At 45.3% G+C, this 26,998-nt stretch overlaps 2 protein-coding genes across 6 annotated transcripts; one reads left to right on the forward strand and one right to left on the reverse strand.

Moving 5' to 3' along the window:
* Nucleotides 1-336: 336 nt before the first annotated feature.
* On the forward strand, nucleotides 337-20,332 carry PPP2R2D (protein phosphatase 2 regulatory subunit Bdelta). 5 transcript variants are annotated; one of them, XR_014948804.1, is made up of 11 exons: nucleotides 337-451; nucleotides 640-726; nucleotides 8,303-8,400; nucleotides 10,303-10,468; nucleotides 11,244-11,356; nucleotides 13,832-14,009; nucleotides 14,207-14,371; nucleotides 14,535-14,686; nucleotides 15,839-16,008; nucleotides 16,092-16,183; nucleotides 18,211-20,332. XR_014948804.1 is itself a non-coding variant. In XM_085554873.1 (11 exons), exons 1-10 carry the CDS (start codon nucleotides 445-447, stop codon nucleotides 18,488-18,490), a joined length of 1,356 nt encoding a protein of 451 aa, XP_085410999.1. In that variant the 5' UTR covers nucleotides 337-444; the 3' UTR covers nucleotides 18,491-18,492; nucleotides 18,612-20,332. The 5 variants fall into 5 exon arrangements, 2 of the variants coding, with proteins under 2 accessions (XP_085410999.1, XP_015723041.2); XM_085554873.1 differs by lacking the exon at nucleotides 14,535-14,686 and having other exon boundaries at nucleotides 18,211-18,492; nucleotides 18,612-20,332; XR_014948806.1 differs by lacking the exon at nucleotides 14,535-14,686 and having other exon boundaries at nucleotides 15,884-16,008.
* A 1,705-nt stretch (nucleotides 20,333-22,037) lies between these two features.
* On the reverse strand, nucleotides 22,038-26,907 carry BNIP3 (BCL2 interacting protein 3). The gene is made up of 6 exons (XM_085554874.1): nucleotides 26,836-26,907; nucleotides 25,474-25,657; nucleotides 24,633-24,717; nucleotides 23,973-24,079; nucleotides 23,731-23,880; nucleotides 22,038-22,988 (listed from the first exon to the last, which is right to left on the reverse strand). Exons 1-6 carry the CDS (start codon nucleotides 26,870-26,872, stop codon nucleotides 22,937-22,939), a joined length of 615 nt encoding a protein of 204 aa, XP_085411000.1. The 5' UTR covers nucleotides 26,873-26,907; the 3' UTR covers nucleotides 22,038-22,936.
* Between the last annotated feature and the right edge of the window lie 91 nt (nucleotides 26,908-26,998).

Consider the following 26,998-nt stretch of genomic DNA (forward strand, 5'->3'; position numbering starts at 1 on the left):
ACTGATGCCTCTTTGGATGATGTGTTGATGAATATGATTTAGCTGGGTATTGGTAACGGTTGGACTAGATGATCTTCTAGGTCTTTGATAATTCTGTGATTCTCTATTGCTCCCTGACGGGGCAGCCAACGGGCGGGGTGGGTCAGCCTCCATCCCGTGTAACGGCAGCAGGATGGGAATGAAGGTCCGTTCCAACCCGTGTCACTCTGTGACTCTGTGTGTGCCCGGCCTGCTCCCCCCATGGCCGCCTCCTCCTCCTCCTCCCCCGCCGTCCATCCCCGCCCTCTTCTCCTCCTCCCTGAGGGGAGCCGGCTGCTGACGTCACCGGCCGAGGCCGACCGGCAATGGGCGCCATTTTGAAACCCCGCTCCCTCCCGCGGCAGCTCGCTGCGCCCGTCGCTCGGTGCGGCCGGTCGCTCCCGGACGGCGCCTCCCCCGCGCGCCATGGCAGGTGAGGCCGCGGCGCCCCCCGGGCGGGCTCGGGCCGCGAGCGGAGCCAGGGCCGGGCCTGAGGGAGGGGGGGGGGCAGCGCTCCGAGCCGGGGGGGGCGGCGCGGGGCGAGGCCTGGTGGCGGTGCGTGGTGGCGGGGCCGGGCCCCGGGCCGGGCCGGCTCCTTACAGCGCTGTGTTCCCTCCGCAGGGGTGGCAGGAGGCGGCGGTAACGGCAACGACTTCCAGTGGTGCTTCTCGCAGGTGAAGGGGGCCGTGGACGAGGACGTGGCGGAAGGTGAGGGGCGCGGCGGGGCGGGGGGCTGCGCTACGGCACAGCACGGCACGGCACGGCACGGCACGGCATGGCGGGGCGGGGCGGCCTCCGGGATGGGGGAAAGGGAGCGATGGGGAACGACGGAACACACAGGTGGAGCCTGACCAGCGTCCAGCGCCGACCTGACGGCAAGGCAGCACCGGGCCTAGGGCCCTGTAGAGCCCTATAGAGCCCTATAGCCGCTGCGTGCTGCCCTATGGCCACTGCGTGCTGCCCTATGGCCACTGCCTGCATGGGGGGCTCTGGCCGCCTGGGAACGCCGGCAGCACCGAGTTGAGGTCTTACCGAAGGGAAAAGGCCCGGCCGTGTGGCTGTGCACAGCACGGCTGGGGATGAGTAAGAGATAAAACGCCTGTTACCTGCAAGGAGCGTTCTCAGCGTCGTGTGGAAATGACACGCAAATGACGTGAGGTTTCGCTGGGGTTCAGTGGGAAAGTGCTCTTTATTTTTAACTAAATTTCTGTGTTCAGCTGTTGTGGCTGGAGATCGTCCCTTTTCTAAGAAGGGTGTGTAACGTGCGTGTTCTGGGCTGTTACTGTGACTTACTGCGTGCACTGAAATGTCTATTAAGTGGAAAAACTCGCAGTCCCTGAGCATTGTCTTTGGAGCACAGTAAATGTTTTTTCTTACTGTCTGCTACAGGGCAGCAGAGCAGACAATGTTTTCCTTATCGTGCCACTTGTTTGGGCATTCCATTCAAATCACAGCTCTGGGAGGGACGGGCTCAAGCTGCTGGAGGAGCTACTGGTCAGCTCGGGCGGTTGTTTGTGTTTTCCTAAGCCTGCTTTCACCGGGCAGTATTATCGTGCTGAAGTTCCCAGAGTTCTTTTCAAAGCGCCCTTGAGTGGCTTTTGCAAATTTCCCCAATGGTTTCTTTATTTTCTTTGCATCAATCTGCGTAACTAAAAGTCACTTCTTCCTGTTGAGTGACACAGCTGTGAGAGCCTTGCTTCCCAGCCTGCAACTGAGCAACGTGGGTCTGTGCAGAGCTGGAAGGAGCTGGGTTTTGAAATACCAGTATGTCTTAAACCCAGTTAATTATTTAAGTGCATAACAGGATTCTGCAGAGAGGAACTGAACGTTACCAGCGAGACATCAAACCAAGGCTCAGCTCTTCAGGAGGGAGCTCTCTGTTTGGAGTGACTGGAAATGAAAGGAGCAAGTAGGGGATGCTGATGCTCAGTGCTTCTGCTCTGAATTTACCCAAACTTACCTCATTAATGCTGCTTTTCCTGGGCCGAGGGCTGCAGATTGTGTGTCACTATCATTTACCAGGAGTTTTCATTTTCCTCATAGGGCAATGAATGTAAGTAATCATTCATTACCTGTTTTTATCAGAATTGGTGTCGGTTTTGTTTTCCAACTGGGATGTGAGAACTACTGAAAGATTTTGTGACCTAAAGTCCCTGTGTGGTTTTGTGCTCAGGTTTGGTTTAGTTTCCTGTTAGATTCTGTCCTGAAATTGGAATTAAGTGCAGGTTGTGTGTAGTTTATTTGCTAAGAATTGCCTGAATTTGACTGGAAATGATTGAGTCTGAGAATTGAATTGCTAAATAGTAGGTAGCAGCCACATGAATACCTATGAATGACCATTTTTGTCCTAGCACCTTTTACCAAGCTCACATGTAATGTTTTGGGTGTGCTCTGGCTGACCTGAGATGGCCTCACTGCAAGTGCTGCACATCACCACGGTGAGTTCCATGGAGACATTTGTGATGGAGCAAATGGAACTTTGCTGTGACTCTTCCGCCCTGTTTTGTGAGGTTATCCCTGGGAAGGAGATGTGAACGTGGCAGCATGAAGCAGCTGTTTGATACAGTAAGTGCAGGTTTCATTGCGAGGTGTGCTTGCAAGCAGCCCATACAGTAGAAATTCAGGTGCCTGGTAGTCAGGGGAAGTTTGATCCAACACCAGGAGGAGGATTGGATCAAAAGCAGGCACTGAACTGAGGGGTTGGTTTGTCTTTCTGGGGAAGAGAAATAAAAGTCTAAAACTGCATCTGTATCCAGTTGTGAGAGTGACAACATGAGGCCATAGAAGCCATACAAACTGCCTGCAGGACCTTGTGTTCTTGGGTTACCTTTTGTGGTAGGCATCAGCTTCCTTCATGCAGGCTTCAGGTATTTCCTTTATGCTGGTCTAGGCCTGACTGGTTTAGAGATGTCAGGGTTTAATTCCTTATGTGTGTTCACAAACACTGTGGGTGGGTTTGGGGAGTTAGGTTGTTTTTTTGCTTTGTTTTGTTAAATAACTGTTCCATATTTTGCTTCAACAATGTTCAGAGATTCCCAGATTCCTTTGGGACAGTTGAGCTGCGTATAATTAATGGCTGCTTCTGGATGTAATTAGCAAAGTGTATATATATATACATATATTTATAGTGTCACTGTAAGTCGTCGTAATTGACCTGTGCTGGTGACAGGTTGGAAGCACTTGAAGTGCCTGTAATGGAACGTGAACCGGGTGCTGTGGAGATCTTGGGTTTCCTGTTATCTACACCGGGATTTCTTTGGGTTTTGCTTTGAGCTTCATCACATCAGTCCCATCACATCAGTCTGTGGGTTTTCGTGTTGTGATGAACTCGCCCCTTCTGTGAATGCTATTTTACTTCGGTGCCAGTGAGATGTGTGTGTATTCCTGCTTTGGGATGTAAGCAGCATTGAGGTCTGGCTGCTCCACATGAGCAGTACTCGTGCTTTCCTGTTGGAGTCTCATTAGCTGAAGTCTTCATCTGTTCTGTTCTATTGGAAATCTCATTAGAAGGAGCTGAGTGTACCGCTGAGTTGTGCAGATAAACGCTGCACACAGTGCCCTTTTGTCATGGACGAGAGCTCTCATTTATTAACTTGGGGATGGACCTTTATGGGGTGTTTCACATGAGCACAACTTCACTTCCTCCAAAAAACAAAAGTTGTCATTTAACCTAAGAATCACCATTGACTTCCAGTACAACAGAATAACATACTCCAGGATTTGAATAACATACACCAGATCAAAGAACTGGTTGGAAATGACCCGGGTAGTGATGGGCAGCAGTGATGTGCTGAGCCTCGTTCCCCTGTGTTCAGCAGGTTCTGTGCTTCTCCTGAGCCTCTCATAGGGCCACAGCTCTCAAGTCTTGATGTGAGCACCTTCAAAACATTCCTGCTTTGGTGCTGGGTTGTTTATTTGCTCTGTTCTCATTAAACACTTTTGCTGCCAGTTCTGACCTGAGCCCTTATAATAGAGAGAAAGTAGTCAGTGTTTCAGGCAGAACTCTTCTGTCTCGTGTTCTTTCATACCCAGGGACCAAGAATGTCTCTTCTCTCTTTATTCCACAACACACTATTCCCTCAAATGCTGTTCCCAGACAGTAGTGTTTAATAATAAGCGCTCTTTTGAATTCCAGCTCTATCAGCCAACCGTGCAAACAAGGCAACAAGCCAATGGAGAATCAGTTGCACTTTCTTATTGTATGAGTAAGTAACGAGTGCAGGAAGAAATGGCACATCAGAGCTTCTGGAGGCTCCTACTTATCTGAATTGTTCACTTCTCTCTCATAGGTTTTGCAGTATGAATGTTCATAGTGAGGGTGCCTGGATTTACAAGTGTGTCTGCATGAGCTTTGATTCCTTTGTAAGTGAAGGCATAGGGAGCCTTGGCAAGCACAAAGGTGAAGTTCATTTCCGTCTTACTGAACTTCAGCTTTACTACAATCCGATCTTGCTGTTGCTTCATCCTTGCTTTGTGCTCTCCCATCAATGCAGACACATGCACTTTAACCTGTTTCTGATACAACTCAGGCCCTTTAGTGTCCATTTACAGCCCGGTTCATTGAGGAGAAGCTGCAGGCTGTACTCACTGGCCAAGACACTGCGCTTCCTCTGCTGCAGCCTGGGTGCCCTGCTGGTGCTCTTGGTTATCTGTTCAGTGATGTAAATCAGTTCAAAAAGGAGACTTACTTTGGATTAAGTGAAATTCTGCTTGTTATTGAAAAGCAATTCAAGGCACTTTGCAAGTTGTTTATTACAAAAGAAGTGGTTAAACCTGATGGAAGTTTAGGCAGGACAGTGAAGTAAGCTGGAAGAAACTTAGTGTGAGCAAAACAATGGCACCATTGTGGTGTTCTCCTGACCCCTGATACAGCTGCCTCACTCTCATGTATTCTCAAATCAGTCATAGAAGTGCAGATCTGAATACAGAGTCTAAAAATAGCATATTCTGAAACACAGGTTATTTTTAGTCACTGTATATTTCAAATGAATGTAGATAGCTCCATGGTTTGGCTTTCCTTTCTGTGTAATTCAGAGATAGAAATCAGATTTATATCAAGTCTTAAACTAAGGAACAGTGCAATGTTAGGAGAGCTTAGACGTTACAATAACAGCTGTACCAGTCCTGGGCCATCCGAACTGCAGAGTGGCATTAATCTTTTCCCTTGACTTTTCTTACAGCCGTAGCATGAAGAATTTCTATGCAGCCAGAAGCAAATGAGTTAAAGGTACAGGAAAAAAGAGGAGATGCAGAGGGTAGAAGTCAGTGATCAGAAACCTGCAGAGGCCAAAGCTCTGCTGGCACTTGGCTGCCCCAGCAGATGGAGGACAGGCTGCTTAGAACCTTGCTGCCAGATCTGTGCTTTTCCTTTGGGATGGCTGTAACCATCTGAAGGTGAAGAGCTGTTAAACCTTACACTGTGCATCTGTAACTTGTTAAGTTCATTGTATTGTCACTGCCTGTTGCAAAAGCAATTCCTGCTCGTTCTGCTCATCTTACAGTTCAGCACATCACTGGGACATCCCACCTTGTGATTCTAAGTTGGTTTAGGAGCACGTAGCCTGGACTTATCCCCTTCTGCGCTCTCTGTTTCATTCCCATCGACTGTGAGACGCCACATGATGTCTCTGTCTCCCTTCAGCTGTTGCACCGCAGGCTCTGTGGAATGATGGGCCCAGGGGAGAGCAGAAGGTGTGTCACCTTGGTCTTGATTTCAAGCACAGCAATGCTCTGCTTATGTTTTGTTTCCTCTCACAATCTCCTTTATGGTTCATGCCAGCCACCTGGCTGTGGTCCAGGTCCAGTCACTTCCTCTCAAACCCAGAGCCATTCTAGTGTCACAGTCCCTTAGAACAGTTGATTCTTTGGGTCTCAGAACGGATCATGGACAAAGACGTGTAGTAAAATACTTTTCAGGAAGGGGAGGACAGGATGTGGATCTGCTGCCATTTCTGTTGCTCTCTAAGTTGGATGTGAAGATTTGTTACTTAAATTTCCACCAAAATTAATGATTAAGATCCCTTAGAAGTTGAATCAGCCTCCTTTTTAGGTAATGATTGCAAATAGAACTGTTTCACTTCCTCGTGAGGCCCCATCTGGAGTACTTTTCCAGGCCTGGGGCTTTTGGTGCAGGAGGGATGTGGAGCTGTTGGAGCAGGACCAGAGGAGGAGCACTAAGATGAGCAGAGGGTTGGAGCCTCTCTGAGGTTGAGGGAACTGGGCTTGTTTAGCTTGGAGAAGAGAAGGCTCTGGGGACACCTCATTGTGGCCTTCCAGTACTTAAAGGGAGCGTATAAACAGGAGGGAGAGTGACTTTTTACATGGTCTAATAGTGACAGGGCACGGGGGATGGCTTTAAACTAAAAGAGGGCAGATCTAGGTTAGATGTTTGGAAGAAGGTTTTTACTCGGAGGGTGGTGAGGCATTGGAACAGGTTGCCCAGAGAAGCTGTGGGTGCCCCATCCCTGGAGGCGATCAAGGCCAGGTTGGATGGGAGCCTGGTGCAATGCGTGGCAGCCCTGCCATGGCCAGGGGGTTGGAACTGGGTGATCTTTAAGGTCCCTTCCAACCTAAACCATACTACGATTCTGTGATCATCCATTAAGTGTGAGGAGCAGGATTTTGCCAAGAGTCTTTGAATAGCTTTTAAGAATGGGAGAAGTTGATGCTGCTTGTGCCTCACTAGTGTTAGTGCCAAGCAAGATCCAGCTGTACAATCATTCAGGGGGCTAAGCTCATTGTCTTGGCTTTCAGCTTTAGGAGCAGTAAGGTTTTTGTTGTTAACGGGAGCAGCACTATGCAGCCAGCTCAGAGAAGTTCATGGTGGCTAATTTTAGACATCCAGTTTGGATGTCTGAACAGCCCAGGCCTTGGTATCAGTGTCAGAAATACATCGTATGATTCCTTTGTAGGATCAAATTAGTCTGTGGGCCCAAGCTCGCTCTCCTCTAAGCATAACAAAAGCTGCCCTCTGACTCTTCATCCACCTTCACTCCCAGTGTAGCAGCCCAAGATTTTGGAGGCCTGTGTTCAGAACACCCCATGACAGTCTACACGAGAGAAGTTATTGATAGTTTATTCCTTTTCTGAAGCCATAATGAAAAGTGTTTTGCACAACTTTGGATTGATGTGTTAAGGAGTCATTGGAACAGTTGCCCAAGGAGGCTGTGGATGCCCCATCCCTGCAGCCATTTGAGGCCAGGCTGGATGTGGCTCTGGGCAGCCTGGGCTGCTGTCAGTCTTGGTGTAGAGTTTAGGGCGACACTTGCAGCTGGCTCAGCTTTGTCATCTTAGCACAGAGCTCTGTGCTGCGTTGTGATATTTGGTATTTGTAACTGAAAGCCTCGTAACCAGCCAGCCTGTAATAGCTTGTAATTTATACATTCAGACAATTCAAGCAGCCATCGGGTCAAAGCAAACATGTAATTGTGGAAATAATTAACACGGATCAGTATTAATGGCCAACAGTAAAATGAGCAACATGCACAAAGAGGAGGTTTTTGTTTGTGGGTTTGGGGATTTTTGGTTGTGAGAATTAAAGTGGCACAAGGTGATGTGTGTATTATGGTGACCAGCTGGAGCTGAAGCGTGTGGCCGGGGCTGGCTGGGAGGTGTGGAGGGCAGAGGCCCTAACCCTGTCACCTTCAAAGGCTGTGGCCTGTAGTGGTAAATACTGCTTGTTTTCTCAGGTTTGGTTCCAAGGGACCTTAATGCACTCTAACCTGGAGGTCCTGCAGTCCTTTCCTTCAGCAGCTGGCATCCTTGCCTCTTGTTTGTTGTATAAAAGCTGGTGTTGGTTTAGTAGGCTGAATTGACTTTTTTTTCTTCTCTTGTTTTTCCTTTGGCCAATTCAGGTTCCTGAACTAAGTGTATCAGTGGTGAGCACAAGGAAGGACAGGCCTGTTCCGACATGGCTTTGGGCACTGTAAGCTGCAGTGCTGCTCTGAAGCAGCACTGCAAATGGAGCACTGTGGGGAGCTCTGTGCTCCCCTATGTGTGCCCATACTTACTGGAGATGGGTAGGACACAGTTTGGGTTCTTCAAACAACAAGCTGCCTCTCATGATTGAAGGCTCTCAAGCTCAGAACATGGAGAAATGAGAGGATGTTTTAAAGTGTAAATGAATAATTTTTGATGGGGTTTGAAACAATTTCTGGATAGCAATGATGTAAATCAATTCTTTGGGCTGCTATATTAATGCAGATTGTAATTTTGTTTTCAAGTTTTGAAACATCTTGATTTGCTTTACGCATTACAGTGCATTTTATTTCTGTTCTGTTCACAGCTGATATTATTTCAACAGTTGAATTTAATTACTCTGGTGATCTTCTTGCAACAGGAGACAAAGGTGGCAGAGTGGTTATATTTCAAAGGGAACAAGAGGTCAGTGACATGAAAAACAAAAGTGCTGTTACTCCGCTGCTCTTGTGTTGCACAGTCTCACTTCATCTGCTCATGCTGTGAAGGTTGTGTGACTAGATAAGTTGCTCAGGAAACCCAAAGTTAGCCATGTATATACCTGCCTTGTACTGAACCTGGGAGGTCAGCTGGGTGGTGGTTTCAGCCCCTCGCTGCTTTGAAAGAAACACCCCAGAAATACAGTAAATTCCTCTATGTAACTGTTACGCTCAGTATTGTAGATCATAGAATCACCAAGGCTGGGAGAGACCTAGAAGATCATCCAGTCCAACTGTTCACCTATTACTAATAGCTCCCACTAAACCATGTCCCTCAACACAACATCCAGTCTTTCCTTGACCTACCATTGGACATTCTCACGTTGATCTAAGGCACATCCTATTTCTTTTGAAATGAATATAAGAAAACAAGTTTATAAGGAAAAAGAATACGTGTGGAGCTGCAAGGACATCAGAATGTGGCAGTTCAAATAGTGAAGAATTAAGCATCTGATGTCAGTGGGAAAATATGGGCATTTCTGGTGCAGAGATGAGGATTTGAGCCTTTCCCTGGTTCAGAATCCCACTTCTTTCATTGTATAATTTGAATAATGCTTAATGGATGAACTGTGCAGTATTTCATGTTTCATCCTCACTGTTCACAAAACATTTTCCCATTTTAGCTCATCAGTTTTATTGCAGGCTTTTCAGAGGTGGTGAAATGAAAACACTATTGCTGAAAAGCTGCTGAAATGTTACACTGCTGCACCTAGATGGCTCAGTGCTCATTTATCATTTAGTCTGCTGGATAGACTTAACTAAGGCACACAGACCAAGGTCAGAAGTGGCCACCTGCTCGGGATCTCTATCTTTTTGATACTAGTTCAGCATGGAACTCATATTATTTTTGTGCTCAGTTGTTGTGTAAGTCCAAACCCAGCTGTCACATCACTTCCTCTTAGCATTACACAAGTCACACTCGTCACACAGCAATATTTGGGAGGATGTGGGCTGCAGGGAAGAGATGGACGTGACAGGATTTCATTCTCTTGCCACATACAAAACTGCAGAATTCCTGGAGAGGAGGAAGTCACGTCTGAATCAAATATGTCTATAATACTACAAACTTAATGAAATCTCACAACTGTTTCTTTAAACAGTGTCATTTCTTTGACTGTGTTAGTAACAACCAAAGATAGTTGTAAGATTTCACAAAGGCTTCGTGTTGGGAACGCAAGCTGAAATGTTGGGCATCGTGCCCTGAACTCGCAGGGCATTACATCAGTTCCAAGAAGCTGATGTTACTGACACACTTGGTTGGAACATAGTGAGACCAGTGCCTTGTACTGGACAGGACAGCCTGAGCAAAACATGGGTGGTTGGGTAAGTAATGGACATAACTAAAAGTAGAGAGGATCCCATCTAAAATGCATAGAAGTTAAATGACGGGGAGAAAGATCAAGTCTCAGAATGAACTGACTGCATATTTGTTAGAGATTGTATTATGTCCATATTATGTTCATTAGGGGAACAAGTTTGATGAGGTGCAGAAAATAAACACATGGATTTTATGGTTTAGGATATAGGGATGTAACTGATTTCTGCTCCAGTTGGTTTGAAAGTGCTTGGCAGCAGCAGTGCAGGCAGTGTGCTTCTGCCAGGTGCTCTCAAATGAGTCAACAAATACGTATATTTAAAGGTGTATTTTTAAAAGGCACTCTGCACATATTGTGTTGCTAAGATGCTTTACAGTAAAGGTACCAAATTCAGCAAGACTCATTGTAACGAGGTTCCATTCTAATTGACAATTTATAGTCTTTACTTTCTATGTAGAATTCCTAACAAACTGGGTAACATCAGCTTCAAGAAATTGTGTGTTTCCTTACAGAATAAAAGCCGTCCTCATTCTAGGGGAGAATATAATGTTTACAGTACCTTCCAGAGTCACGAGCCTGAGTTTGACTACTTGAAAAGTCTAGAGATCGAGGAAAAAATTAATAAAATCAGGTGGTTGCCACAACAGAATGCTGCTCATTTCCTGCTGTCTACAAATGGTAAGAACACTATTCTTGCAAAAGCCGCTTATTGTGTGTCATTTGAATATTATTGGCTGTTTCATTTTGGTGCATCATGGAGCAAGTTGTAAATCTAGTGCAGAGTAGTGCAGGAAGAAAGCACACCTTGCTTTTGTTGACACATGCACTTGTTCCTAAGGTTTTGGATCTCCTTTAGCCTTGTTCTTAAATGATTTTATATACAGGCTGCTATACAAAACTCCAAAAGCAGGAATGACTTCTGTCTACGGACCAGGAAATCAAGTTAATCTACTTTGCTTAAGTCTTGCTAGACTCAAAGCAGCCTTTCAGCTGTGTCATCTTAAATGATTGTTTTCATTCCTTCAGGTTTGTCTGTTTAAAATCACTTAGATAGCAGTTCAGGGCTCATTGCTGGGTTCTGGTGATCAGCATATCCCTTGCAGAGGGGTATTAATGCCAATGGTAAGCTGGCTGCTTTATTGGTCAGGCAGAAACTTGTATTATTTTTTAAGCTGAATGTTACATTCGAGTTAAAATGAAACCTGCTGATTGTTTCCCTTCTTTTTACTGATACTTTGAGGTGTTTCCCATCCACACCCTGTAAGTGGGTGCTTCTTGTTTATTTCTAATACACTAATTCTGATAACTAATGTAGCCAGAGGCAAAGTTCTTCACGTCTGTGCTGAGAGCAACACTCTGCTCACCCCCATACACAGGGATTTAATTGTGGAATTTGGTTCATTCTCAAGGATGTGAATTTTTATTGATTTTTTTTTTTTTTTTTTTTTTTTAGATAAAACTATTAAATTATGGAAAATAAGTGAAAGGGATAAAAGAGCCGAAGGTTATAATTTAAAAGATGAAGATGGAAGACTTAGGGATCCCTTCAAAATCACAGCACTGCGGGTACGTTTCTGCTTTTTGACTTCAAGTATCTTTTCTGCATGTACTTCTTTACCTTTATATTACCAAGGCTGCCAACTGAGATGTGAAGGTAGAAACGATGTTTTGGTACCTAACTAAAATATCTCCTTCCAGTAGGTTGGTTCTTGTTTTGTTTTTCTTGCTGTTTTGGAATCTTAGCAGATTTTAAATAGATTTAAAATCAAATACTTTCAAATGAAATTATCTCCTTAGAGACAGCATTTATCCAACTCAGTGTATTGAAATGGTAGAAAAAGAGATTGGTTGGCAGTTCCCTGTGAAGCTGGCAGGTAGGATCAGTGTTTGGCTTTAAGGTGCTGTGGATTTAGGAAGAGTTAAAAGTGAGTTTAGGAAGTGCTGATAACTTCATTTTTATATTGTGCTCTCATTCGTATTTATTTTTGAGGACAGGGCTGCTGTTTGAACAGAGTGCTGGGTAGGCTACAGGAGCTGTTTTAGTTAGAGGTCAGCTTGGGGCACTTGGAAAGCCTAATGAATACTTCTCTAGCCTTGGTATTTTTCCAGTTTCGTGGTGATGTAATGGCAGGTTGGTGCCCCAGACACACGACCATTTAAAGCAGGAGCTCAAGAAAAGCAGTCATATGGGGGCAGGGGATTTTCAGTCTCTATTGTTGTTGTTGCTATAAATAAGAATTGAACCAAGGCTCTCTACTTTTATATCTAGTGCCTCTCTTGTCTCTTGTAGGAATTATACTGTTGTGGTTTTGTGTTGTTGGTTTGTTTTTTTTTTCCTCTTCTTTTCTTAAACTGACTATTAAGTGAAGATTGTAGGTATTCACCAGTATAACTCACTGTCATGGTGGGAAAGATTACCCACTTCTTTTGGGAAGTGTCTTTTATTTAGCATGTGGGAGCCAATGTCTGATGGAGTATTCCAACTAACATGTCTGCAGCCAAGGAAACCGATTATAAAATGCCTTGGCTGGAAGTAGATACAGATGAAATTTGGGCTTCTCTAGCCTTGCATTTCTGTAGAAGCAGACAATCTGTCTCGGAGCAAGGGAAGTCCAGAGCACAGCTGGAACAGTTCTGCTGGCTACATCACTCATGTCTGTTTTAAATGCACAATATATATAGGAGTCATTAATCTGAATGAGGGAGAGCAAGAAAAAGCAAGAATCTCTCTTTCAAAAGTTATCTTCCTAGTTCTGTTCCCTTTCTGGGAGAGGAAGGCTGCAAACCTTGTCAGACATGTGGCATCTCACAAAAAGATGTGGAATGAACGGTGTGAGAAAAGATGGTCTGAAGGAGGAAAACCTCTCATAGAGTTACACCTCCAAGTTCGAATGACCAGCTTAGAGATCTGCAGCATAAGCACCTTGGCCTCTTAGGGGTATTGCTTCCATACCTCATTACAGAAGAGCCTCCATTTGTTTCTAGTGAGGTACAGCAGCAGGAGCAGCAGCACTCAGGAGCTGCATCCTGTGTGTGGATGCAGTGTCATTTCTAACACGAGTCCTGCTGATTCACAGGAATACATTCCTATTTCACAACTGAAGGGCTGGGACACTCGTGGTCAGTTAGAATGATATCCCGATAAACAGCAACAAATTAATTTTAATAATGACCATTTATGATCATTTGTGAGATACAAATATAGTGAAAACAATTATAGCTCTTTGGGTTTAACTTGTTTCTTGTTCAAGGAAGTGAAATTACCCTGAACCAGTGCCATAACTTTTTCCTTGGTTGGGTGATGTAAGGTAACGTTCCAGTACATACAGCCCAACAAACAGCACAGGGCACCCACAGTCAATCTGAGCCTGTTTGCGTGCTGCTCAGTGGCAGACCGGGCTGCTGAAGGAGCCAGAGAGAAGCTTGATCCACTTACCTGTGATGAACGTGTCCTGTTTGATATCACCCAGTTGTGATAACAGAGCGTTTCTAATGCTGAAGTTGCACTGACTGCTCAGTGAACACCTTGGGGATTTTCTTTGTGAACTTGTTACCGAGCACCTGAGCACTCTTTAAGATACAGTGGTCATTTTTAAGCACTCATTTCAGTCATCACCTTCATTATAAATGTACACCGTTGTCCTGATGGGTGAAGTACTGAGCTTCTGTATGTGACAGGTAACTACTGCAGAAGTCAGAGGGTTGGGCTTCCATTTACAGCTGGTTTTAGCACAATTCTTGTTCCACAGATTGAGAGGTATTTAGAACTTAATTGAGTTTTATAAAACAGGAAATATAAGTTCTGCTCTTGGTGTTTGTCATTACACAGTGTTCCACAGCACATCTCATAGCTCACATGGCTGCAACCCCAATTTGTTTGCTTCATGGTATAGGGTGGGTGTAGGAATTTATATTCCTGCTGGAAGACTAGGGGGAGGACGTCAGTAAATTAGAACAGAAATAGGTGGGGTGTAATTAATTAACATGTTTTGAATCAGAAATCAATTTCATGCCCAAGTTGACTGTTCTCTTGTGTTTCAGGTGCCAATACTGAAACCCATGGACCTAATGGTAGAAGCAAGTCCCAGAAGAATATTTGCAAATGCACATACTTACCATATAAACTCTATTTCAGTAAATAGTGATCATGAAACATACCTTTCAGCAGATGACTTAAGAATTAACCTATGGCATTTAGAAATCACAGATAGAAGTTTTAGTATCCTTTTTTAAATCTTCCATGAGCACAAGGGCGCATGTAAGTTATGGAAGCTGAAGAGAATTATCTTAATTTTACTCATTATAGTAGTGTTTGAATCTAGTGATTAAAGTATGGGATTTGAAAATGTAGAGACTTAATGAAAGCAGCTTTCAGAATGGTCAGATGGTTACGTGCCTTTACCCAAACCTTCCCAGATATTGTAGATATTAAGCCTGCCAACATGGAGGAGCTGACTGAAGTGATCACGGCTGCAGAGTTCCACCCCCACCACTGTAACGTGTTTGTGTACAGCAGCAGCAAAGGAACCATCCGGCTGTGCGACATGCGCTCCTCAGCCCTCTGTGACAGGCATTCCAAATGTAAGCTGGGGCGTTGCTCTTCCTTTAAGGGTTTCTTGCTTAGATAGAACGAATAGGTCTTTCCTTATAAATAATCTAACCAAGTTCGGCTTATCAGTAAAGACCATGCAAGGTAAGGAGTGGTAGTTTTGTAGAATGGAACATTTTAATTGTCTTGTTCTAGGCCATCAGCAAGCTGAAGTGTAGCATGAGACAATTGACGATCTGACTCTGCTCCCGTTACCCATTTATGCATCATAAACTGATGGGAACAAGTGCTTTTGGCACCAGTGAGACCTGTCTTCTGTCCAGACTCAGTCTTGGTGCTTCTCAAAGGTATCTGCTTATTGAATGCCAGTTCAGGGCAGTTTATCCGCCTTTGTGCATTAGTGACGGGGCTGCTGCTGAGGATGATCTATTTACTTTGTGACCATTTGCAGCACATAGGGTAGAGTGCATTAAAAATATGCACCAGTTTGGAAGGTGAGTTTCCAAGGATGAAAGGTGAATGGTTTTTAGTTTGCTGAGATATGTAAGCCTGGTAGGTGAGGAAGGCTTGAAGTTGAAGTCAAAATGAACGGTGCTGCTGCTTAGCTCCCAGCCCCTTGTTTCTTCTTCAGTGCTGTAGCAGTGGGAGTTTATTAGTGTTACTTTTCACGGGGGGTGCCCTACCCTACTGATCCTTGCAGGTAAGCGTTCTGTAGTGAAGATAAGGATTTCCTGGAGGTAGGAAGTGCTCCTGCAATGTGAAATGCAGAATGCTGTGCCAAGTCATCTGTTTGCCTTAGTGTTGCATTGAAACGTGCTAGCATTTTATTTTACTTTTTAACTGAATAGCATCCTGTTAAAAGGATCTATTCAAAAATGGGAAGAAAAAAAAAAATGCTGGATAGCTTATGTTCTAAAACATAAACTGAAATCAATATTTGAGGTGTAAGTCATGTTTCTTTTGTTGCTTCCTGAAGCCATACCTACTGCAATTCAAGTGTAGATACTGTTATTTCCTCTCAGCTGTTTGCATTGTACCTCTCAGATTTAAATAAAAGCTTGGTGTAGAACAGTCTCAAAATGCTTGGGTCATGCATGCAGGTCATGTGCTGATATTTTCACCCGCTGTTCTTAAGCAGAACTTGTAGATCAGTTGTAGTTTTTTTAGTGTGCACACAGGCTGTGGTTTGTTGGGTTTCTATGTGGGTTTGTTTTTTTTATTGTTTTGCTGTTAACTTCTTTTACCTGATTCGTTTCCAAAGACCTGTGAGTACAGGCTGCTGATGCTGTGCTCCAGGTGAGAATGCTGGAGACAGTGATCAGATAGCCAGGTGCCAGACATTGTAACAGTACTTTAAAGAGACTATTTAAAAAGTAATTTAACAGTAACATTTGGGAAGAGAAGCTAGTTTCTTGGCTAGTTGCTATTGAAGTAGTGGAAAAGGCTGGAAGCTGTAGAACTTGGTGTTGGTTTCATTTATGATTGTCTTCTGTCTGCAGTTTTTGAAGAACCTGAAGATCCTAGCAGCAGATCATTTTTTTCAGAAATAATATCATCAATATCTGATGTGAAATTCAGCCACAGCGGTCGCTACATGATGACAAGAGACTACCTTTCTGTTAAAGTCTGGGATCTCAATATGGAAAACAGGCCTGTAGAGACATACCAAGTACGATGTTCAAGTTATCTTAAGTATCACCTTTTGTTTTTGCTTCTTTAAATCTCTAACATCAACCTAAATGTTTCAAAAAGGTTCACGAGTACCTTCGAAGCAAGCTTTGTTCCCTGTATGAGAATGACTGCATCTTCGACAAATTTGAGTGCTGCTGGAACGGTTCTGATGGGTGAGTTATTCTGATTTGGATTGCTTTTCTCAGCTTAGAAATGTCGTTTTGTCCCCAAACCAGTAAGTGGTGCTGAGCTTTAAGGATGAGTTGGGTACGTTCAGATCAGCCCTTGGTGGAAGGGGTGGCACTTTGTATTTTGCAGTGGGGTTCTTCTTCTGTTGGGTTTTGTTGGTGGTTCTGGTTTGGTGTTGGAGTTTGGATTTCCCCAGTAGACTTCAGTCTTTCATCCTCCAGTTGCAGGATTAGAACAAGTTTTTGTTTGTCAGTATAGTCAAAATTGGCCAGTTCAAGCCTTGCTTTACTTTCAAAGTATTTACAAGAACATCTATGCTTTATTCTCCAAATTAAAACATCTTTCAGTATTTTCTGTAGGCTAAAATAGATAAAACTGCTGGGTAATGATTGAATTTTGTTGTGAATAACTGAAATGCTCATCTTGCCTGCAAATTGTGGAAGCATTGTTATCAAATACCAGAGCACTTCACGTGCACATTTCCTATCACTGGCTATGTATTAAAATGTTCTTGGAAGCCATGGGTAAGACCGTGGCAAATCTGGATGCTTTCTGTTGGCTTGCGTTGGGGATTCTTCTCTTTTATTGCAGGATTGTGCATCTCTGCAATGTCTCTAACAGTGCCTTGTCTGCTACAAAACGTTGGCACTAGATAATGCTTTACGTCCTTCCCAGCCTGTGCCATTCATTGAAATGCTTTCAAGCTGTTCAGTAAAAATGTGTTCCAGTTTTGGTTTGATAGTAACAGGAGCCATGCTCTGAAACAAGCTTGGGCCTAATACTGAAACATCCACCATGTAATTTCAAATGGAGCAGTGGCCAGAGAAGCCACATTTGGTGATCTGTGTGTATGGGAGTCAGTGAAGGAAATGAAACCAACCTATTGGAGTGCTGTTGAGAGCGCATGGAGTGCTGCATGCCGCTTAGGAATTGATTTTCTAAGTAAATAGAACATTGAATGCTGTCAGTATCCGATTGCAAGTGGCTGTGAGTTATTCATGGGGAAAGAAAAATCATCCAGTATCAAATAGTTTACCAAGAAAATCCAACACTTCCACTGTTTAGTAGAAAATGCATGAAAGAAATAATGGTGTTTGTCACTGAACTAAAATGCAAAGAAACTAATGCTTGTTCCTGCATATATTTAAGTAATTTCAGCCAGTCTCTGCTTACCTGCCTTTGAAAAAGGAAAAACCCTTTTTCTCTTTGCATTCCCTCATGCAGTCTGATGTATTTCATGTTAATAGCATCTCGTCCTGCTCCTACTCATTAATTCTGTAATGCCATGAAGACAGTGTGTGTTGATAAGTTGACAATGATTTGCAGGGGCAGTTCAGGTTTTAAACACCACGTGGGACTGCAGACAAGTGGGGCAGCAGCTTTTCCAATTTCAAGTGGTAGAGATCAGTGTCAAATAGAGAAAAGGAGGAGCTGCTTACCTTCAATTTCAAATGTGTTTCTTGAGAGCTACGAACAAACTGGTAACTGGAAATTACGTGTTTTTAAAAACTAATTCAGTATTTTTTGCAAAGAGATCCTGAAGGGCTGCATCACAGACTCACATGAGGGTTTAATGTTATTGCTTCAGAATAATTTTTCATAATTAAGGTCAGCACAGTGCAAAGGACGGCAATTGTGTTTGTGACACTCTGAAATAAAGTAGTTGACAGTGTATGTGCTTCCTCTGTAGCTCCTGCTGCTAAAGGGTGAAGGGATATAGTAGGAAAAAGAAAGCCTTCTTCGCTTCCATTAAGATGAGAAAGCCTAGGACTGCTGCTGAGGTTTACTGGCAGGGGATGTGAACCAGGGGCAATACCTGGGAGAGAGAATAAGGGAGTGGAAGCAGTATTAAGTGCCCAGCAGAACTGAGCTAATGCTTATGTCAGAGACAAAAAGTGTGGTGCTGGATACCGGTGGTAAATCTGACCTGACGCCTTGCAGATGAGAGACGAAGACAAGGACTGAATACTGGAAGCCTGATGACATTTCCCTTTCTTGTGTTCTTTAACAGTGCTATCATGACTGGATCCTACAACAACTTCTTCAGAATGTTTGACCGCAACACGCGGCGGGATATCACTTTAGAGGCATCCAGAGAGAGCAGCAAACCTCGTGCCATCTTAAAACCACGCAAAGTGTGTACGGGTGGTAAAAGGAAGAAAGATGAAATAAATGTTGACAGTCTGGACTTCAACAAGAAGATTCTTCATACAGCATGGCATCCCATGGAGAACATCATTGCTGTAGCTGCCACCAATAATTTGTATATATTCCAGGACAAAATTAACTAAAGGTGACTGATTTGAGGACAGAGTTGTCTTCTTGCATAGTTAAGCTCAGTTGTTTATCTGTAAAAGAGAAGGCCTTGTTGTCCTACCAGTGAAGAACATTGATGCACTTACTTCCCTTTAGGTAAAGGAGAGGATCTGGCCTGGTTTTTGCTTTCATGGTGTGGTTCTGCCTTCGCTGAGGTTAGGGAGTGTCGGCTGCCATCTTCCAAGAAAAACCCTCTGGAAGCAGAACTGATGGACAGCGCTCAATCAGGCCAATACTCCAAACAAATGTATTTATTGAAGTCTGAGCCTTCCTTTCCAGTTTATAGACCAAAAATTTAACACCCGAGAAGAAAACAAGAAGTCATAAAAATGTAATTTCTATCTTTTGCGCTCTTTCTCTGCTGTAATATTTGGGCCTTTCAAGACATATATTGTGCTTAATGCCTGTAAACATTCCTCCTCTGGCCTGTATCTAGGCTTAGGTGTTTTTACCTTGGAGCACTTAGGTAGGTCTTGAGTTGGGTTGGTAGACAGGTTTCCATGGATATTTACTCACCAGTTGTATCTATTGCCACACCTTCTGGTGTAAGCCACTTAATAAAATAACAAACTATAAGAAGTGTTTTTAAATCTCAAGGTATGCATTCAGTCTTTTTTATTTTGTTTTTTATTGCATGTACTGAGATTGTCAGATCTGCCCATCAGGATGGTTTGTTCACGACGTCGTCCCAACACGCAGATTTCAAGCAGACTCATACAAACTCTTTGTGTAGTGTTTCAGATTCGAGATCCCGAGTTTCCTTGGAAGTGTCATTTAGTTGAAGTTGCACTGGTTTTCTTGTAAAGCGACTTTTGTATACGGAGCAGGAGGTGGAAGAGGTTAGTGAAACAAAGTCCGCAGCCTTAATAGAAAGCGACCACCTTGCACAGAAGGGAAAACAAATCTTCTTCTTTGAAGGTAAAACATTAAGTTTATCGGATGCCTCTCAACGTTAGGTAGAGACAGACCTTACGTGCATTATGTTTTTTAACCTTTTTAGTGTTCGTCATGAAGATACACTTTATTTTAAATGGTTGGCATAATATCCTGTATTTCACATTGCAGTTGAAACCAGCAATAAAAAGTTTCTCAATTATGCCAAGCAGCAACACAGCTTAATACATTTTAGTGTCTTCTGGCATTGGGGTGTCAGAAGGTACTGAGGCTGCTAGCTGGTGTTACTATGTTAGAACTGTTCTTGCTAGTTGTTTTCGTTTCGGTTTTTAAAGCCTTAGGTACTTTTTTTGTTGTTGTTGTTCCAAAGGGGCCTAAAATGCATCAACCTTTTCTTCACCCTGAGCCAGCGTGGGTGAGCAATTGCTCCTGGAGCTGCTCAGGTTGCTGGGCATCGCGCTCTGGGAAAGGTGCCTGCAAGTAGCTGGGTGTTCTCAGAGATCCCTTGAGCTTCGTAGAGCAAATACAAGAAGTGTGGTTTACACTCCACTGTTAGTGAAATGAAGGTGTATTATGATTACTAAATCAGATCTGCGTATGCAAACGTCAAAGTGTCTGTTCTTACCCTCTCAATTATTGTCCATAGAGTGCCACTCTCGTTCACGGTCAGCTAGGAAGTACAACTAACTTGGAGGTTCTACAAATAAAGTTTAAATTTAGTTAAAAAAAAAAAGAAAAACCTTATACTGTATATTGGTTGTGACACTATTTGCAAATCTTGAAAGGTGGAACTGCTGGGTCGTTAAAGGGTTCGATGTGACCTTGTTCCTAAAATGCATAATAGAGCTAATACAGTGGGATTGTACATACTTGTTCAATTATTTTGACCAAAAAGTTTAATAAATTTTAAATGTTTACCTGGATGTGCTCTGTGTATTTTGACAACTTCTTCCTTTTGTGAGATGGTTGGACACAGTAACCAAGCTGAGCCCTGTATTTGTGTGACCTGCAGGTTGGGGCTGTGGCTTGGCCGTCTGTATGCAGTGAGTGCATTCATGCTATTTCTGATCTGTGTTTTCAGCTGTAAGCGGGATGTCAGGATACGATCAAGACTTATTCTGTACCTCTTCCAGCTAAATAGCTTCTGATCATTCACCTGCTTAAAAACAAGGCTGGTGTGTGAAAGGTCCCGGTGCACACACAGGCAGCTTTAAGCAATGTACAGAGGCACAGCTTTACAGATCTGTACCAAAATGAGGTAACTGCTGTCCCCAGTTGGTTTTGGAGGAATAAATGGAGTGAGGAATTGGCTGTGCGTGAACTGTGGGTCAGATTTTTGAAGCCTATTTTAAACAACTGCTCGTTTTGATGCTGTGAACCCTCGGTGCCCTGGTGAAAAGGGATTTTCAGGAACAGCACTGGTGGCTGTAGGGTGGGGAAGGAGCTGCAGTGGGGAGCCCCAGAGCAGAGCCTGGCCCAAAGCTGTGCCCTGAGCTCCAGTGTGTGTGAGTGCTGCTGGCCCTGCATACTGTGCTCTGTAACCCCCCCAGGGCACAGCTGTCACTCAGACCCTTTCTGTGTTGTGTATTATGTGCCACAATGTTTATTGAGTCTCCAGAGCTGAGGGCTGCCCTATGGGCTCCTGGGGCACCGTCTGCTGGAAGGTGTGCCCTGATTCAGCCAGCAGTGAGGTAAGGACATGTATCCAGCTCCAGGAGCGAGAAAAGGTGAGAACAGACATCTTTTGATTTCCTTTTTAATAGGATAAGTTTACTGCTTATCTGAAATGGGGAACATCTTTATGTTCCTGCCTCTACTTTAAAGCCCTCAGGGCTGTGTGTGTCTTACCACAAGAGGCTTTGCCATGTCCTGTTGTTCCAAGGAAGCTCTACTGATATGCTCAGGAGTCAGAGAAGTGGTTTCTGCCCGGCTTATACCAGAGGTCCTTCTCCAAACAGTGACCTGCCAGCTCCCTGGTGAGCACTCAGAGCTTCCCATGCAACTTCCCTGTCCTGACCTTACTGAGCAGGGTAAGCAGTGCTCTCCTACATCTGGGATTACTTGTAGTCAGGTTTCTTAAAAAAAAAGCTCAATTTCATGAGAATTATTATTCAGAAACTGACGATGTAATATTGTTTTCATTGCAGATAGACAGACAGTAAACCAACAAGCAGAGCCTGCTCCTCCAGCAGCACGTACCTGATCAACTGCCTGCAAATGGGGATTTCCAGGGGCCTCAGCAGGATGGGCCCATGGAAAATGAATTGTGCCTTGCTTGGATTGGGGCCCACAGGCAGCACTGCTCCGGCCCTGCAGGGATGCAGCACAGCAGGAATCAGTGCTGCTAAATAAGGACAAAAAGTAGAAAGCTCGTTTGTTTCTGAATGATGACGGTAGCACAGAACAGAACGTGTCTCTGCAAGCTCAGTGAGTTTCTGTTCATTAAGGGCCTTCCAAAGACAGCTTACCCATATTCAGATTGAAGGATCAACAATTGAATTGTTTTCTATATAAACCTCTTGATGAGCTGTCAGTTATGCTATTTAAGTACGAAACAGCCTTGTTTAAGACAAAGCTTCTTCAACCACTTTGAACAATTATGAGAGAAAGAAAAAGGAGGAGATTGAATCCGTGAGGAACTGTTCTATTGAAATATACAAAACATCATTTGGCAAACATCCATTTTTTCTCATTAAATAAGATAGAATTACTGAATGAAAAGGCATTCCATTAGTACAAACAAGCAGGCAATCAGACCTTAAGTTTATACAAGGATGAGGCAAATAGAAGATGCAAACTTATTTTACAGGTAAAAAGATTGAGAAGCAACAACCTGTGGGATACAGCAGGAGGAGCTCCAATTAGCTGGGAAGATAAATTAATGCCTTTGCAGAAGGAACTATTATGCACTAAGGTCCACATCTCATTTTGGGCTGTTGCACATCACACACTGTAGTAGTAAAAACTGATGGAAGTTTCACCAATAGAGCAATTCCTTCCAGGTGACCGTTCCACGTCTCACATAAAAGTGAAAGAGAGCTGAGCAACATCTAAAAGGAAACAGCTTCGAGAGAGGTGAAAGCTTACAGTGAATTCCTGACTATGATACATAAGGCCACACGTTGTTCTGGGCTAATCCCTCAGCGTCACCAGTGCAGAGCAGTGACGAACATCCAGGTCTATAAAGAAACAGCATTTCAATATTGCAGCTGTGACTCAGCGAGATACTCAACTACAGCTAAGCTTTTGTTTTTAAACACCACTTGATCTGAGTTTTCAGAGATACTTCACTGCAAAGCAAGGCAGCAGATGCTTGAGCGTGATTCAGACGCATTGTGTGCTGCTCCAGAAGACTATGTATGAGATTATTAGCTCTAGTGTCTTTTCCCATTCTTACTAAGCTAGGAACACAGTAGATACAGAATGAGTGCACACTGATCTCGCAGTCATTGCTAGCATAGGTGTTCCTGCAGGTCACCTCCTGTGTTCCCAGGTGAATCTTTGCTCTGAGCCCATGCCACGTGCCTTCAGAAAGAACTGCTCGAAGCTGTGGTGGTGAGGCGCCTTCCAATGTAAATCCTGAGGATCAAGAACATGAGGTCAGTAAGCATTTGGTTTCAGCTCAGGGAGGACGAACAGCCTGTGAAAGAAGGTGTTTTATATAACTTGTAATCTGATAATGAAAGTTACAGGCAGGACAGCAGCACCAGCTGTAGCAGTGCCCAGCGCAGCACTCAGCCTTTGGCTGCTTTGAAGCTCACCCTTCTCTAACAAATGCTTCCCAAACCAAGTAATTCTCTGTGTAAGCTGCTCAGTTCCAGGAATGCAGGAGTCAGAGATGAGCACGGGGTCATCAACAACAGCGCAGCACTTTGGGACCTTCCTTAAACCAAACCTTTTGATTACACTTTTGCTTTCACTGGTGTTGGTAAACCATTGGTTTTACTGCCATCCTCATGGGTCTGGTGTTCTGCAGTCACCATTTCCCACCTCACTATGCTCTTACAGCTGCCCTACGTATTTTTTTCTTTGGGGATTAAAGCTCGTCCTCCCAACAGAACTGAGAAGTGCGTACGTATCAGCACAGCTCATACTTAACTCTTGATTTCACTGCTCTTTAATTCTTTTGAATTCCCAACTAGTAAGAGAAGCAGAACAGTTAACTGGGTGCATTCAGCAGCACCACAGGCAAATAGCAGACCCTGAACTGCCATCCTTCCATGGTTATTGCTCATTACAGACAAACAGGGAATGGGGAGTCAGGGTTTGAGCTGAGAAAACAGGTAAAGGGAAAAAAGCCACTAAAAAAGCATAAACGTACCCCAGTCCAATGGCGAGCAAGTGGGAGAGAAGCAGAGATGGGAGGAAAACCTTCAAGAACTCTGCTGAGAAGATCCCCCCTTTCTTCATGACGCTGGTGTTCCTCATGCTGAGCGTGGCTGTGCGCCTGGGGTGTTTGAAAAGGAATTCCCTAATTTGGAGGAAGAAAATGCAGTCAGAACATTAATGTAACATTTCTACCTGTGGATTTAACAGCTGCCGCAGAGCCCTGGGGACACTCACTTTGGAGGGATGTTCTCTGGCCTGCTGGACCAATCCCATATCCAGTCTGCATTTTTCTTCAGGAGCCTTTCTACCTCTTTCCTCCTTTCAAGGAAATCTTCTTCAGACTGAAACAGAGAGCAGTGATCAAACACAACACAGAACTGTCAGAGGTGGGAAGAGATCCTCCAATGGATCTGTTCTGCACCTGCAGCTCGCTTAATCCAGTCAATACACATCAAGCGAAACTAATGTAATTCAGAAAAGCTACCCAACTTTTGGGACAGTGTTGGTGATCCCAGGTCAGTGTGCACACATCTGTGCAGCAGAAACCAAACAGAACAGCCACTTGGCTACACAGGAGTACAACTTCCTGCTGCTTACATACACGTTGAACAAAGCAGAGCTCATGCAATAAGAGCAGTATCTGAAGGAACGGGCCATGGGACCAAGCATGTTTTATGCCATGTTGAGAACTGATAAAAGCTATGCTGGTAAAACCTGGGCTGTCGGATCTGGACAAGAGGAGGCTGAGAGGTTCTGCTATTCTGAGTGACTCTGCTGCAATCATCCTATTTGCTGAAGTCCCTGTGCAGAAGGTGAAGCTGCTGGTTTCCTACTTCTGGGTGTCAAACAGCGACAGGAACAAATCTGTTCTCCAAAGCAAAATGAGACTTTTACCTGGAAGCTGTTTTTCTCTCCACTGCTATGGCTCTCTATTTCCAGAGCTCTGTGGCTGTCCAGAGGTGTCTGGGAACGAGGAGGGCTTGAACAAAGAGAAGAACAAGGGAGAAGGAGCTGCATAAATCCTTTATGACACCACTTTTGGGATGACTAAAAAGCTAATGAGCAAAGCTTGTATGCACAGCTGCCCTGAAGAGCTGCAGCACCCTGACTGTAACCAAAGAGATCCATCTGTCACAGGGTGATACAACGCAGCCACCTCACCCAATGCAGCTCTGATCTCTAACAACCTGCCCGGCAGAATGCTGTGCCATGATGACTTCCAGCAGAGCAAAGGTAAGCACTGAGGCTGGGCTCACACTGCTCACTAAATAACCTGGGCAGCATGTGATGCCTTTGGGGTTCAGTTCAAACAAGGCAGGTGAGACAAGGAGGTTCTGCATCCTGCTGCCTGTTTTTATGTCCCTCAGTTCCTTTTGCTAAATAAACTTCAGGCTGTGGAATGCTGTGCATAAAAATGGCTTTGTGCTATTTTGCTTTACTTCATAGAACCATAGAATGGCCTGGGTCACAAAGGCCCACAGTGCTCATCCAGCTCCAACCCCCTGCTGTGTGCAGGGTCACCAACCAGCAGCCCAGGCTGCCCAGAGCCACATCCAGCCTGGCCTTGAATCCTGCAGGGATGGGGCATCCACAGCCTCCTTGGGCAACCTGTGAACAGTGCGTCACCATCCCCTGGGGGAAAAACTTCCTCCTCAGATCCAACCTGAACCTCCCCTGTCTCACTTCAAAACCATTCCCCATAGTAACCATTATTACAGCAAAGCATTTTGTTTACCTGTCACAATGGGAACTTTCTCTGGAACTGCTCCTTCCAGACTCATGCTGAGCATCGAGCAGTATTTTCTCCATGTCACCATTGTGAATGGAGATAGAAGCTGGTACTTGTTCTTGGCTGCCCGCTGCCGCACTGTTTCCATTGCTATTTCCATTGCTGCTGAAGTGAAGTTCAACCCAGGAACCTGTTGGGCACAATGGAAAACACAACCAGAATAAGGCTGGCTGCTCTTCATAAAGGCACGCGGAACATGAGACCGCTGGTCTGTAGGTCAGTGAGCAGCACGCGGTGCCAGAGCACGGGGGTGTTGTGTGTGAGCTGCAGTCCCAGGGAATGGAGCAGCACATTGTGTCTCCTGCAAACCAAGGCTTTTATTTTAGCTCAGAGCTGCACGTCGTTTGTGTTGCTCAACACAGGCAACATCCAAAATAAACCACCCAACACAACAACGAGCTCTGAGGCTTCCTGTGCCAGTCTGTTTACTGATTGCTGACAGCATTGCAGGCTGCAGCCGCCGTCCGTGGCCTTTTCTCTGTCCGGTTTGCAGGCGCTGTGTTGAGCAATAGAGGACGTGCAGCAATGCCCCCATCACGTGCGGGCTGCCTGCGCTCAGTGCGGGTCACATGCGGCTCCGCTGTTTTGAAGAGCCCTGAGCTGCAGCTCCGGGCTAATGGGGACCAACACACGGACACACGGAGCCCTTCTGTCGCTTATAGACCAGCTCACAGCACAGCTAACGCCGAGTTATATGACTGGCAGGGGAATCTGCCCATACAACATGGTAACACGTGCAAATAACAGCGCAGGCAGACAGATGTGTTCTGCCCATCCCAGCACTTATGGGATGTGCAATAAGGCAAAACTCGCCGAGATTTGTGAGCGCAGCATAAGGACACGAAGCAGGAGCAGCAGATGCGGCGCTGAGCTGCTGCTGGAGGCACAGCTCGGGGCAGGGAAGGAGCCCGGCAGTAAAGGCACACGGACCGGGAGCAAAGGCAGAGATTGAGGGAAATACAGGCAGTCAATGGGGAGGGCGTTTTGGAAAGAGCAGCAATGAAACGTCACACAGGGAGCAACCCAGCCGCTCAGCCCGACCGACAGCCCCGCTCGGTGCCGAGCAGCACAGCGGGCTCAGAGTCCCGAGCACGGCCCTGCACGGCCCGATCAGCCGCAGAACCGCGCGGCCCCACTCGGCCCGTTCCGTCCTCGGGCGCCGCTGCGCTCAGAGCCGGCCCAGCGCCACGGAACGGCCCCGCGTGGAGCCGGAGCGAGAAGGCGCTTCCATCGGATCCGGAGCCGCCCGCGGCCCCTCGCCCGACCCCCAGCGCCCCGTTCCGTTCCGTTCCGTTCCGCGGCCCTTACCCTGCAGGTTCTCCTCCTGCGGGCTGAGCCGCGACATGGCGCCGCGCAGCTCCGGCCGTCGAGACGCGCAGTGCCGGGACCCGGAGCGGCTCCGCGCTGCCGTCACGGCCGCCCCGCTCCCATTGGGCGCCCCGAGCCCCCGCCCTCCGCACGGGGCCGCCGG

The sequence above is a fragment of the Coturnix japonica genome, chromosome 8 (genome assembly GCF_054131305.1).
Source record: "Coturnix japonica strain WE chromosome 8, WE-NBRP24, whole genome shotgun sequence".
Classification (NCBI taxonomy): Eukaryota; Metazoa; Chordata; class Aves; order Galliformes; family Phasianidae; genus Coturnix; species Coturnix japonica.